The following is a 13752-nucleotide window of genomic DNA, read 5'->3' on the forward strand; positions in this document are numbered from 1 at the left end:
GTCCACTACTGCTGTCACAGCTTGTGGGCTGCCTAACTCTAGCAGAGGTCCCTGTCATGGTGTTGTAGGTCACAGCTCTTTGGAACTGGGGAAGATTTGTATTGCATAGTGGCAGAGGTGTCATTAGGGATTTCACCTCCCTGCTCCTTTGAGCATGCCACTCCAGACATTTATAAATAGGACCCTGGGGTTAGACTTGAGGTGGATGGAATTAGCTATTGGATTTTGTTGCTTTATGTGAAGGGTTATGTCTTGTTGAGGTGCTTTTCCCAATGCAGTTACAGCAGGTGGAAGATGCGCTCTCTGCGTTGGGTGCCTGTCTTCATCCTTAAGGATACTGATGTATGCGTAGTCCTTTAAAAACTGATCTGCCTAGTCAGGTGTTCCTTTACAAAGCTGTCAAGGTCTGCAGAGGGTTCTGGGTTTTCCCACCTCGCTCCTTAAACGTTGCTTTACAGACCACTGACTTTGCTACCAGAAGTGAGCCAGCAAATGAGCAGTTCTTAGAGCCTCCTCCCTCACAGTATGCTGTCATAAGAGGCTGTGGCATTGAAATGGAAGACTGGGCAGGGTTACTCCATATTTCTTTTGAGAAAGTTTCCATTGCAGTTGGCGATAGGCTTATTTAATATGTTTTAGGGACAAGAGACTTTAATAATGAGGAATGTTTGTAACCACTTGGTGCTGTAATGCAGTAGCATCATGTAATGCCTAAAACAAGCCTCCAGGTTAGAACCTTTAGGTGGATTTCTGATGACTTTGTTGTTGATGGCTCTGGTCTCACTGTCAGGAAGCAGTATGATAGAAGAGGGGAATCTTCAAGGTGGATGGAGGTGTTTTTTCCTATGTTATTGCTGCCTAAAGCCATCTGAAAGAGCTCAGGAAAATGTTATCATAATCCAAAGATGGAGTTATTCTTCTAAACAATTTGCTTCACACAGGTGGAACAATTCCAGTGTCCCTGTGTCCCTGTTTTGCCTTTCACTGCAGTGCTTCCATCCCTTTTGGTTGCTGTAAAAGGCTTGTTCAGATTTTGGAAAGGATGGCAGAGGACCCTTTAATCAGGACTGGAGGGGAAAGTTTCATTGACATTCCCTTGGGTCTTCTGAGTCTGTAGCTTTGTGACAAGGAAGGGTAAAAAGGAGCTGAGCTGTGTCAGGAAGTGGTTTGTGGTAGGCAAGATGAAGGGGAAACATCCCAAGTTTGGGCTCCTTTTCTGCATACATTCTGCACCGACTTCTCATTCTTCTTCTCCTCCTCTTCCTCACTCCTTTTTTCTTTTCTGGGGCAACCATCCTGCTAGCCATTTCTTCTGTGAAGAAGGCATTCCATCTCTTGTTGGATACATCTCACTCTGGCAAGACACCCGAATTCATAAAACAACCTGCCCCAGGATGCAGAGGGCTTAATTTTGGATGGCAAGAAAGGTTATCTTTCTTCTACAAGGGGGCCAATCTGGGTGGCGGGGGGGAGCCCAAATAAACCCACCAGTGTGAAGACCGCTGTTGCCTGTGAAAAGCGTGCTTGCATCCACTGGAAAGAAAAGGCTGGTGAGCCCCCCGTGGGCTGTTTGTATGATTGTTTCTTTCCACAGCTGTGTTTTTTTGAACTGCTCTTCCTGTGTTCTGTTATAGAATAGTCTTACAGGAACCAATCATTAGCGCTAAAATACCTCAGGTAGGAGTGCCAGTGTGACCTGCCAACCAATCAGATTGTGGATTGCAGTGGAAAAAACTGAATTATACTAACCATTCCAGCACCACGTTAGAGATGGGAACAGAGGCTGTTTTAGGGCAGTGCAGACTCACGTGTGGTCCAAGCCCCTGCTGCAGCAGGGCAGCGTGTGTCCAGATGTCACACCGAGTGGCATTTCAGTGGAAAAAAAAATAATGTAAATTCAATGGAAGGGTTAACAAGGTCATGCTTGTCCCATTACCATGTAGAAGCACCTGCTACAATGGACACAGTTGTCCTGTCACCTCTTTTAATTCATTCATGCTCATTCCTGGTGCACGTATGCCACCCTTCTAATACAGAATTACTGGAAGCTGTTCAAGCCCTTTCCGCTTCTTTAACTTCTGTTCTAAGGCAGTTTTGGGGGTGGGAAGACACTTTTGAGATACTACAGAAGATCCCAAAATAGGGCTTGCTACCTAAACTTGGCAAGTTGTCAAATGTATCTGACTGATACTATGAGCTACACATTTCTCCAGGGCTATGGAATGCTTGTGTCTTGTGGCATAAAGACTCTGGAGTAAAGAGAGTCAGCAACATACTTTGTGCACCTGTTGATGGCAGCAAGGGAAAAAGAAAAGTGAGGCTTACAATGTAGGATACCATGACAAAGCAAGCTCTAGTTCTGGATTTCTGTTTTCATTGGATTGATCAACTAATATGGACCTGAAGAGTGGAAGAGAAGATGGACATATTTTGAGCTGCACTGTACAGTCTTAAAATGCTCATTTATCTACATTAACATGCTCAGTAGTTGGAATGCTGCTTTAGCTGGGATTGCAGCTTCATGTGTACGTTGTTTTGCCATGTCTGTGTTATTTCAGAGAATTTATGACAATATTGTAAAAGCTGGCATCTAGTATTAAGGAATTTAAAACAATAAACAACAAAGCAATATTTTCTTGCTTTGTGGTTGAGCTAAGGATGATACCACCACAGATTGAGTCATTTTAAATCTAGGCTTTTGTCAATACCTAAGCCAGTATGGTTGTTGGACAGTTGAGATCAGTAGGCTCAAAAGCTACACCTTCATAAAGGGAAGGGGGCTTAGCACAGCCCCAGCAACACTGTCAGGATGTTCAGAGAAAGAGAAGTTGAATTAAGATAAACAACGTTTAGGGTTGTGTTCCTCTCTCTCATGTGCTTCTCAGACAGTACAAAAGGCTGTACTGTAAAGGACTGGTCTTGATTTAGCAGCCCTTCTAGTAGTTATTTCACTACCCAGAAAAAGTACATAAGCCTTTCCCTTAGTTGTTCAACATCCTTGTTGAGGCAGTATTTAAATTACCCTTTTGATAAAAACACCTTTCACTTGACAGCTTCACAAGAAGCTTGACCCTGCTCATTTCTTCTGAGATGAGAGTAAAGATTTTAAAGTGAACCTAGATGGGTAAACCTCTCCCTGTGGAATCACTTTGCTTAAATAGATGGAGTGGGGGTTTGCATGGCTGTCCTGTGTTTCCGGGACTATGCCACTCCGTGGTGTCTCCTATTGCAGTTTGGCACTGGAGGAGCATGGTGCAGCAAGGGGTGGGATGTTTTTTTTGTTTGGTTGGTTAGTTTTGGGGTTTTTTATTATTATTTGTTTTACTGGGAAACATGATTACTCATGTTTGTTGAAGATCCTCTACTCCATTCTTGTTTATATTTGCTAGAATACCCAAAGCGAATGGCATCAGAAATCACTGGGCGTGGTAGGATTGAGTAGCTGGGGTTATGGATGAGCTCTGCATACCATTGTGTGTGAACAGGAATAGCCAGAGAAGATAACTGGTGCATTGGACAAACTGTGCCAGGGCTTTAGATGCATGGATGGACTAACAGTGGAGTCCTTGGTTATGGAAAACAGGAGCATCAGCTGGATAAGGCAATCTGCACAGCACCTCCTTTGCTTTGTACTGGTCTCAGAACTTGGTTGGAAGCATTCATAAAATAACGAGTAATAACCACAGCTTTCCTCCTAGTTCCTTTGCCCTGTTTTGGTGTATTTGGACCTGTTGGTCATGCTAAATACATCCGTGTGTCAGAAATCCCCCCCAGCTGTCCACACTCATCGCTCCTACGACAGGAATGTTCCATGGCCATTTTAATCCCCATTTTTGGTTCTGTTCGAAGTACACACAAGCAGGATTTGCAGACTGCTTTGAGCTGAACAAGTCTGCCCATGAGTGTGTGCCTCTATTCTGTGACTTATTTTATTTTTACTTTTATTTTTTTTTAAATTAACAGTAGCTTCAGTTTTGCATCAGTGCATGGTTAAAAAGCAATACACATGTCAGCTATTTCTTAACTTCATTTCTCCAATGAATTATTTCTCCTGTGGTTTTTTTTCCGTTCGTTGTGCAGTTGACTGAAGAAATGTTAACATCCCGCTCTAAATCTCTCAGTGGAGTCTCTGTTCCCTTCTCTGATATAACAGATGGGTTATTGCTTGTTATAATTATTAACATTGTGGTGTGGGACAGGGCAAGGGTGGGAGCCCTTTTGGGGGACGAGGGCGGGAGGCTTTGGGAGTCGTTAAGGTTGGAATGTTAACTCCAGTGGTGACTGACTGTTTCCGTAATAGCAGGTTGTTGTGGCTGCACGCTCTAGTACTTGAGGCTGTGTACTTCACTGAGCTTGTGGTAGAGCCTAGGGCAAACTGCTGTCCCAAGAGAATGCTGGGATGGATAGAACTAGCCAATATGAGTCTGAACGTGGTGACTTTGCTGGTTGTTCTAGCTCCAGATGTCAGCATGCTTAGTTTTTAATTTTGATTAATAAATGTTACGCCATTCCCCCTCCCACACCTGATTCCAACCCTTCTTTTCTTTTCTTCTTCTTCTTCTTCTTCTTCTTTTTCTTTTTTTTGGTTTGTTTTGGTTTTTGTTTTGGTTTGTTTTGTTTTGGTTTCATTTTCCTTTATGAGAGACACGAATTGAAAGAGAATTACATGATAACCCTTTTTGGTTTCAAACTGCATCTCGCTGTCATGTTCAGAGTATGTGCCAGGCACTTTTGAAATGGCTTCTGATCTGAAATGTGGCTGGCAAGTGTGAGTCAGAATGGGAATCTGGGCATGCACTGAAGCCAGCTGCCCTGCGGAGCGCAGTACCAAGTGAAAATTCCTTGTATGCCATGCCCAAGTGATAGACTTCCTCAAGATTCAGGAAGCTTGTAGACTTAGGGGAGTACCACAATGGGATTGGTATTAAATTTTGTCTTGAGTTGGCTAGGACAGTAAAGGTTTGGTTTGGGTTAAGACTGCACCTCATTGTTCTGGCCTCTGTCACGTTTTGAAGATGGGAGTTATGGCAGTGCCAACAGCAAGCTGAACCTCCCCAGAGCATCTGTCCAAAATGCAAGGGTTGAAACAACTAGATGAGATTGGAAGAGTGAACCGGTAACATGATGCCTCCTCTTCCAGGCTATATGGTAATGTTTTAGCACTGTAGATTTGTGTTGCTCTTTCATCTGTTAATGAGAAGATTGAAGAGGCTCCAAGTGCCTGTCCTCCCAAGTAGGAAAGAATTGTATTGGATAGCACATTAGCCTTCATGAATCTGAAGAGGTAGAGGTCCCAGAAAAGCAACCAAAATTAATTTCAAATCATTCCTCCTAAATTAAAAGCCAGCTAGCCCCAAACTGAGCTCTGCTGAGCAAACTTCTGGTCTTGTAGTAGAGCTGATCTTGTACTCTTTAGGTACATGTACACAAAAGATCTGTGGGGAAGAAGTGGAAGAGGTATCTCCTGAGCTGATCCTGAAGGTGAAGAGCATAAGTTTACTTTCTGATCCTTCAAACTCTGAAATTTTGATTGGGAAAAAGAAAGAAAAAAAAAGTTGGAAGCAATCTGGATTTTCGTGATGTTCTTTGTTGCTCTTTATATTTCTAGCAAAACAAAGCCATGGTTCCTTTAGCGTTGCCTGCTCCCCAACCCCTCAAAATAACAAAAATGTGTTCAAAAGTATACAATAAGGAATGGCTTAGCCTGAGCTTCAAAGTCTTCTTTGCTGCCTGTCGTGCAGCCCTTGCCCTTGGTCTGAAAGGTGACTGGCCTTCATCCTTCACTGCCACAGGGTCTGCAGAGCTGCCTGTCTGAACCATGTCTTCCTCTGCCCCAGAGCTCCTTAGCTGAGTTCCAGAGGACTTGTCAGATCATCTTCTGGGTCAAGATTCATATTTTGCTGACTCAGCTGTAAGCACAGTTGTAGTAATTACCTCTTACTGGGGGTAGCATTTTGAAAACCATTACTAGAAGTGTGTGGCATGGGCAGAAATGCAGACTGGGATGTAATTTCCCCCAACCTGTTTCCTTCTTACATGGAAGGAGGGGAGAAAGGTCTGATTGGTGTCAGTTTGCTTGTTGTCAGCCCTGAGGCCACCAGACACTGGCTTCTCTGACCATTTTTTCCTGATGGCTTTCTGACTATTCTAACAACTGATACTTCTATGCATTTGGACCAAATGAAATTCTAGCCTGTGGGGCTTAAAAAAGAGGTAGAGAGGAAAAAAGGAATTCCTCTGCTTATTTCCCTTTCTAAAATACACACTTCATAGAAAGTGTCCAGCTCTGATTTCCCCAGTGTGAGTGGACGGGGATGTAAAAACTACATTGTACAGAAGATTTCAGTGCTTTCCTGATTTTCAGTTCCTCCATGACAAATTTAATTTCCTGCAGGGATATAACCATGCTCAGACTTGCTTTTAGTTTATTCCTTCTGCTAAACAGGATAATGAAAGAGTCTCCCTGGTCCTTCTGAGGAAAGGAATATACATGAGTTAATGGGCAATGCTTGCGATAGACATGACATTGGAGCTGATGCAGTTTGAAACACTTCCTCTCCTTGTGATGTGTGTGACTTTATTTTTAATTTTATTTTTTATGCTCTGTTGTGGGTGGGCAGGTATCTGTAAAGTCAGTTCTCTTCTCTCCTGCAGGGTGGATATGCAGCCTACAGATATGCACAGCCTGCTACTGCAACAGCAGCCACAGCCGCTGCAGCCGCTGCAGCAGCTTACAGCGATGGGTATGTAAGGGGGAGGTGTCCATGGGAGCGAGCTTGCTGTGCTCAGGGATTCAGGGAGCATTGGTCCATCACAGTACATCTTGCCCTGTTTCTTTGTCTTACTTGCACGCGCACACATGCATGCACAGCCCAACGTGAACGACTTGAATGCACGGTTTGTCTCTACGCCTGCCCCTCTGGTGGATGTGAGCTGGCACAAATCCTGGCCTCTGCCCTCTCCTTGTGATTCTCTGTACAGAGGGAGCAGTGTGGTTAGCACCTCAGAGGCGAAAGACCTGGCTTGCCTTACCAGCTCCTTGCACTGTGCCTTTGGGCAGGTTGTTTAATCACTGGGTGCAGTTCTCTCCAGAAAGTAAAAGTTATTTAGCCTATACAGTACTCCAGAATGCTTTAACATGCAGCTCTTATAGGTACAAAGGATTATCAGAGTGCTTGCCTTAAGGTTTTTCGTCTCCTGTGCAGTGAGGCTGTGTTTTAATCCTAGCACGTAAAAGACCTTTCAAATTTATATATGTACTCCCTTCTCATTCTGGAGAATCCCTCACTGCTTTTTGTTTAAGCAGCTGTTAGCGTGCCAGTAGCACTGGCACCAGCAGTCGCTCTCCTCCCAAATTGCATCGTGTGAGGTAAGGGATGCACTAGCTGATGTTTTAATGGTGCTGACCTCTTTTTACAGGTCAAGCTCATGGCTTCCACCATATTCCTTCTCGCAGGCAGTTCTCGCCCATCTCATGTGATGCATGGCAGCATGCCTACAGGATCTCTTCAGAGAGAGGCTGCCTGTCTGCATGTAGGCATACATGTGTGTAGAAGGGCATGCTGCTGCTTCCATTGCCTGTGGTCAGACAGACGTTTCTCTACCCATCTGAAGTGACATTTCTCTTTTTTTCTTTTTTGTGTGTGTTATTTCTTCTCTTCCTCTCCTCAGTTATGGCAGGGTGTACACAGCAGATCCTTACCATGCCCTTGCCCCTGCCGCTAGCTACGGAGTTGGCGCTGTGGTAAGTGGGATTTTCTTTGTTGTGCTGTTTCTCATTTCCACCTTGGGGAACTGCTTTGCACTGAGTATCAGGCAATGAAACCTCACTCAGAATAACCTCTTCATTGAGAAAGAAGGTCCTTAGTTGCAGTGCTGACTTCCCAGGTGTTCTGCATTCAGGTATTTGTGTGTGTTCTAGGAAAGGAGACAGGTTGTAGATCAGTTGTTGCTTGGTCTTGTGCACTGACTGGTACAAAGGAGATGGTACATCAGACTCCCTGTGTCTCTGGGCAGCCTGATCTAGTTGGAAGAATCCTGCTTGCTGCAGGGGAGTTGGAGAAGATGACCTTTGAGGATCCTTTCCAATGCAATGCAATCTGTGAATCTGTCAGATAGCAGAACAACAAAATCAGATATGCCAGGAGTCATAACATTGTTGGTCAATCAGCAGCACTCTATGAAGAAAAAGCCCTTAAAAACAAAGGGGACCTGGGAAGATGACCAGCCTGGATGAACAAGGGACTTCTGAGGGAATTAAGGGAAAAAAAAGAGGGCGTATCACCTTTGGAAAGAGGGGGAGGTAACTCAGGAAAAATGTAAGGATGTTGCCAGGAAGAAAATTAATGAGGCAAAAGCCCAGTTAGAACTTAGGCTGACCACTGCTGGGAATGATGATAAGAAATGTTTTTGTAACTATATTAATGACAAAAAGAAGGACAAAGATAAACTCCACTCTTTATTGGACAAGGAGGAGTATGTAGTAACTAGAGATGAGGAAAAGGCAGAGGTGCTTAACACCTTTGCCTCAATTTTCAATAGTAATGCAGGTTGTCCTCAGGACAGCTGGCCTCCTGTGCTGTTAGGTGGGGTCAGGGAGCAGAACAGCTCCCCTGTAATCCAGGAGAAAGCAGTTAGGGACCTGTTGAGCCTCTTGGATCCTCACAAGTCTGTAAGACCAGATGGGATCCATCCTAGGGTGCTGAGAGAGCTTGCAGATGAGATGGCCAAGCTGCTCTCCATCCTTTATCAACAGTCCTGGCTCACTGGAGAGGTCCTTGCTGACTGGAAGCTGGCCACTGTGGTGCCCATCCACAAGAAGGGCCTAAAGGAGGGCCCAGGAAATTACAGACCTGTCAGCCTGGCCTCAGTGCCATGCAAGATAATGGAACAGATCATCCTGAGTGCAATCACAGGCTGCCTAGAGGATGGCCAGGGGATCAGACCCAGCCAGCACAGATTCAGGAGGTGCAGGTCCTTCTTGACCAACCTGATCTCTTTTTATGACCAGGTGACCCACCTGGTGGATGCAAAGATGGCTGTGGATGTAGTCTACCTGGACTTCAGCAAGGCCTTTGACACTGTTTGCTATGGCAAACTCCTGGCCAAACTGGCAGCCCATAGTTTGAACAGGGGCACTCTGTGCTGGGTTAAGAACTGGCTGGATGGCTGGGCCCAGAAAGTGGTGGTGAATGGTGCCACATCCAGTTGGCAGCCAGTCACTAGGGTGTGCCCCAGGGATCAGTGTTTGGCCCAGTTTTGTTTAATATCATTAATATTGATGCTCTGGATGAGGGGGCTGACTCCAGCATCAGTGAGTTTGCAGATGACACCAAGTTTGGAGCATATGTTGATCTGTTAGAGGGCTGGAGGGCTCTGCAGAGGGACCTGGACAGATGAGCACAGTCCAGTGCCACGAGTTGTAACAAGTCCAAGTGCCAAGTTCTGCACTTTGGCCACAACAACCCCAGGCAGTGCTACAGGCTGGGGACAGAGTGGCTGGAGAGAAGCCAGGCAGAGAGGGATCTGGGGGTACTGGCTGACAGCAACTGAATGTAAGCCAGCAGTGTGCCCCAATGGCATCCTGGCCTGTACCAGGAATAGTGTGGCCAGCAGGACCAGGGAAGTCCTCCTGCCACTGTACTCACTACTGGTTAGGCCACACCTTGAGGAGTGTGTCCAGTTCTGGGCCTGTCAGTTTAAGAAAGATGTTGAGGTACTGGAACGTATCCAGAGAAGGGCACCAAGGGTGGTGAGGGGGCTGGAGCAGCCCTACGAGGAGCAGCTGATGGAGCTAGAGTTGTTTAGCCTGGAGGAGGCTCAGGGGTGACCTTATTGCTCTCTACAGCTACCTGAAGGGAGGTTGTAGCCAGGTGGGGGGTTGGTCTCTTCTCCCAGGACACCCAGTCAGGACAAGAGGACACAGTCTTAAACTGTGCCAGGGCATGTTCAGGTTGGATGTTAGGAAGAAGCTATTCACAGCTGCCCAGAGAGGTGGTGGAGTCACCATCCCTGAGGGTATTTAAGAGGAGGCTGGATGAGGCACTTAGTGCCATGGTTTAGTTAATTTGAAGGTGTTAGGTGATAGGTTGGACTTGATGATCTAGAAGGTCTTTTCCAGCCTGGTTAATTCTGTGATTCTGTGAAGATCGTGCATAAAGCAAAAAATTAGCAGTAGTTAGAAACATCAGACATTCTCTCTCTTTTTTTTTCCCCCCCATTTTCAACTTTAAAGGCTTCTGTTGCGTGCTGAGAAATCAGCTTTAGATTGCAAGAGAAAAAGTTACTCTTATGACATACTGCCGCAAAGCTGCTCCACTTGGTTCCCTCTTCCACTAGTGGAAGGATGTGGTGTCCTGCCTGCCAGCAGTAGTTATGCAAGGGTAGGAATGAGGTAAGCTGGCATCAGAGGGGAGAGGAGCAGCTTGCTGAAAACACATGCTTGCCCATCTGCCAGCCAGCACAGTATCCGTGTTGTTGCAAAGGCTGGAGTAAGAGAAGACACCTAGCTATAGATACCTTCAGTGTAGCACTTCTGTTCAAACCTCAGCTCATCATGTTGGGTTCTCTTCAGCATCAGTGCAGGAAAAGTAGTACTTGTAGTACCAAGTTGTTCTGTCTCTTTTAGACCTTTACCTTAAGGTGAAGATGAAGCTCATCATAGAAGTCCCGGTCTCTGCTATGTAAAAAGCAGCCTAGACAACTGCCTCAGAGACAGGACTTATGAATCCCCTGTCTGGTACTGAGCTCCTTTCAATCAAGGGATACCAAACTTCACCTCCAGTTGGCTGGCTATGAGCATGTCCTGAGCCATGCCTTTGGTTTCACAGACAAGGTTCTCCTGTCTTCTTAGACATGCTAATAGTGGCAGGTCAATGCCAGAACGTGTCCATTAGTCCTTCTTGAGAGCATTTGGATGCTGTCCTCTCTGTGTATTCAGTTCTGCTCCTAACCACTTCTTCTCTCATTTAATTTCTGCAGGCGAGTTTATACCGAGGTGGCTACAGCCGATTTGCCCCCTACTGAAGTGACGTGAGCCCCCTGCAAGTGGGACAGCCCCCCCAGATCATGAGGCCTGGCTATTGCAATATTTACTAGTAGAGGAACTCTATAGCAAGACGAGGAGGGAAAAAAAAAGCAAAACAAAAACAAACAAACAAACAAAAACCAACAACAAAAAAAAAAAGAGAAAATACTTTTTTATACCTCACTATGTTCTTTGAATATGGGTTGGGTTTTTTTTTTTCCCTTTAAATTTCTGCCTTTAATTCTTTTGTTCCAAAGATTGTGCTTTTTGTTTTTTTGGTTTTGTTTTTTTTTTTGTTTTCAGTTTGGGTTTTTTTTTTTAACTGTGGTAAAAATAATGCATTTCCGTGTCTGTACGTTGGTGCATAGCTTATCCTAGCAATCACGGGAAAGGCAATTAGCGATAAGGAAAGCAACTGGTATCATGTGGTTCATCAGCAACGTGCAGACAGAGTTACTTCCCTGGGTCTGGTGCTTGGTGCCTGTGAGACAGGAGGACGTGAGGGAGAAGTCTCTACCTGCTGTGTTTCTGGTCTGCAGAAGGAAGTACTCTTTGACTGTGGCTGGGACCTAAATGCTAGAGTCATTTGCATTTGGAAGTGAGAGAAACGCAGAGACTTTCCTTGCTTTTATCACTGTCTGATGCGCACAGGTTTGGGACTGTTTCAGCAATGTCAGGTTTTTAGACTCGATGAGAGATTTCCTCAGCCTGCCCAGAGACTTTGGCTGGTGTCTGCTATATAGGTGACAAGACTTTGAAAGGAATTTTGATGAGGATGCTGTTTACACCCCACACACAACTTACTCTAGCTGATTGTTGTCCATTGCTGGTGGCTGTAACTATCTTAGTTTTCCTTCCTCCTTTTCAAGGTCTTTCACCCTTGCTGTCCTTTTCCTCCTCTTCTTTCTTCGAGGAGTGGCAGATGCAATGCAGCATCACACAGAGTACCTCTGTCGTGGACAGCAAGTGGTCAAACTTGTGGAGGTGAAGTGCATGCAGCCTTGCAGAGGAAGAAAGCTGGCAGAAGAACTGTGTTTCAGTGCCGTGTGTTAGGGCACTCTGAGGTTCAGTGTGCAGGATCTCTCCTCCTGTTCATCCTGAGCTGCTCAGGCGCTTCTGCAAGTAATCTGTTTCAAATAATGAGTGAGGAAAAACAAGTCATGTATAAGCTGCTCGAGGCGAGGGGCAAGTATGTGGGCTTGTGCGTGGGAAGAGTCTTCTATATCTAAACATGATCCCGAAGTAGTTTTGTTTCTGTCGGGAGTATAAGGGGAGGTAGGAGCAGTTTGTGCAAACTGAATTCGTAGGAACTTCCCACCACAAGCTATTTCAGACCCTTATACGGTTGTGCTGGAGCCCCTGGGTCTGTTTTGCCCAGCCTCTCATAGAAAGTTGTGCACCTGGTCTGTTCAGTCCGTATAGACACTACATATTAGCTGATTTAGAAGCAGGGATGCTTATTTTGGGGAGACCTCCATGACTCCTAAGACCATCTTCCTCCTGCTCTCATGTACAGTGATTTTGCTGTGTTTCAAAATCGGTGTTTCTAGATAACTGTGAGAGCTGTACTGTGATGGGGAGTTGCTGCTCTCCAGATCTCCCCACTCAGCTGCTGGCTCCTAAAGTGCTCCCAGTAGCCCCAGTAATCAGAGACAGGGTCTCTACCTACTTGATAGAGAAATGCAGAAGTGCAGTTTTCTAAGGCTCCCACAATTCCCTTGATTGATGCTGGACTGAGCCCACCACCCCCAGGAGGGATGGTTGGAGTTTGGGTTTGTTGGTGGAGCTTTTCTGGCTTCTGTCATACACCTGCTTCTCCATCCACCTCTTATACCAGAATAGGAAACCTCCTGCATTTAATATTAAATGATACCAGCAATTAGAGTTCTGGGGGAGATGTCCTGGCCTAGCCATGCACAACCATGCATGTTTTTGCTCTTCCCCAGGGATACACATTGCCTCTCTGTGCACACTTCAAATGGGAAGAATGGGGAAGCCATTAGTTAAAGTAGAGACCCTGAAACTATTGATTCTCTGGAGGAATAGCTAGATAAAGGGGACACCAAACTGCAAGCCTCTTGGCCACGTTTTTTTCCTTTTTGGTTATATTGTTTGTTTTTTTTCCAAGCCAAAGTTTGGTTTGTTGCTGTTATGACAATTTTTTTGTTGTTTTGTATATAAATATTTTAGTTAGCTTGAAAAATGATGAGGGGGGTAACAGGGTGTTGGGGCTTTCACAAAATCTAGGAAATGAGGGGGACTCAGGGTTTTTGGAGGCTTTTTACTGCCTGAGCTGGGGTAGGGGAGGGAGGACTTGTGGTAGATATAATCACATTCAAGGGAAGCCATTTCCACCACAGGGCAGCCAGGGAACTTGTGGAGCTGAGATGCACCAAAAGCCTCTACTGGACTTGTTTCACCCTCCTGTGGTTGAAGGGATTGAGTGAGGCCATCCCTTCCCTTGCTCACAGGCAGTTCCCCATGCAGCAGGTCTGCAGGCTGCCAGCGGGAGGAGTGCAGCTTGCAGAGCCCGGCAGGGGCAGCTGCTCACCCTTCTGTCCTTTCCCTACATTTCAGTTCAGCTGGTTCTGACTGCAGCTCCTGAAAAGCTGGGTTCTCCCTCCCCAAGTGCCCTCCCCTGACTTGGCAGTGCCGCCTGCAGTTCCCCTGCCACTTGGCCTCTCTGGGAATAGGGAGGCCAGCTCCGTTTCTGCCTCCGAGCAGTC

General features: G+C 45.8%; 1 protein-coding gene across 7 annotated transcripts in view; it reads left to right on the top strand.

Annotated features, from left to right (window-relative positions):
- Positions 1 to 11192, top strand: part of RBFOX2 (RNA binding fox-1 homolog 2) — a 171951-nt gene extending 160759 nt beyond the window's left edge. For all 7 annotated transcript variants that reach the window (XM_064155349.1, XM_064155350.1, XM_064155348.1 and 4 more), the window contains 3 exons: positions 6655 to 6743; positions 7672 to 7744; positions 10981 to 11192. In XM_064155349.1, the coding sequence (XP_064011419.1) occupies positions 6655 to 6743; positions 7672 to 7744; positions 10981 to 11035 (217 nt within the window). In that variant the 3' untranslated portion in view covers positions 11036 to 11192. The remainder of the gene's footprint in view (positions 1 to 6654; positions 6744 to 7671; positions 7745 to 10980) is intronic.
- Positions 11193 to 13752: the final 2560 nt, after the last annotated feature.

Source organism: Pogoniulus pusillus, chromosome 15 (genome assembly GCF_015220805.1).
Source record: "Pogoniulus pusillus isolate bPogPus1 chromosome 15, bPogPus1.pri, whole genome shotgun sequence".
In the NCBI taxonomy this organism is placed as follows: domain Eukaryota; kingdom Metazoa; phylum Chordata; class Aves; order Piciformes; family Lybiidae; genus Pogoniulus; species Pogoniulus pusillus.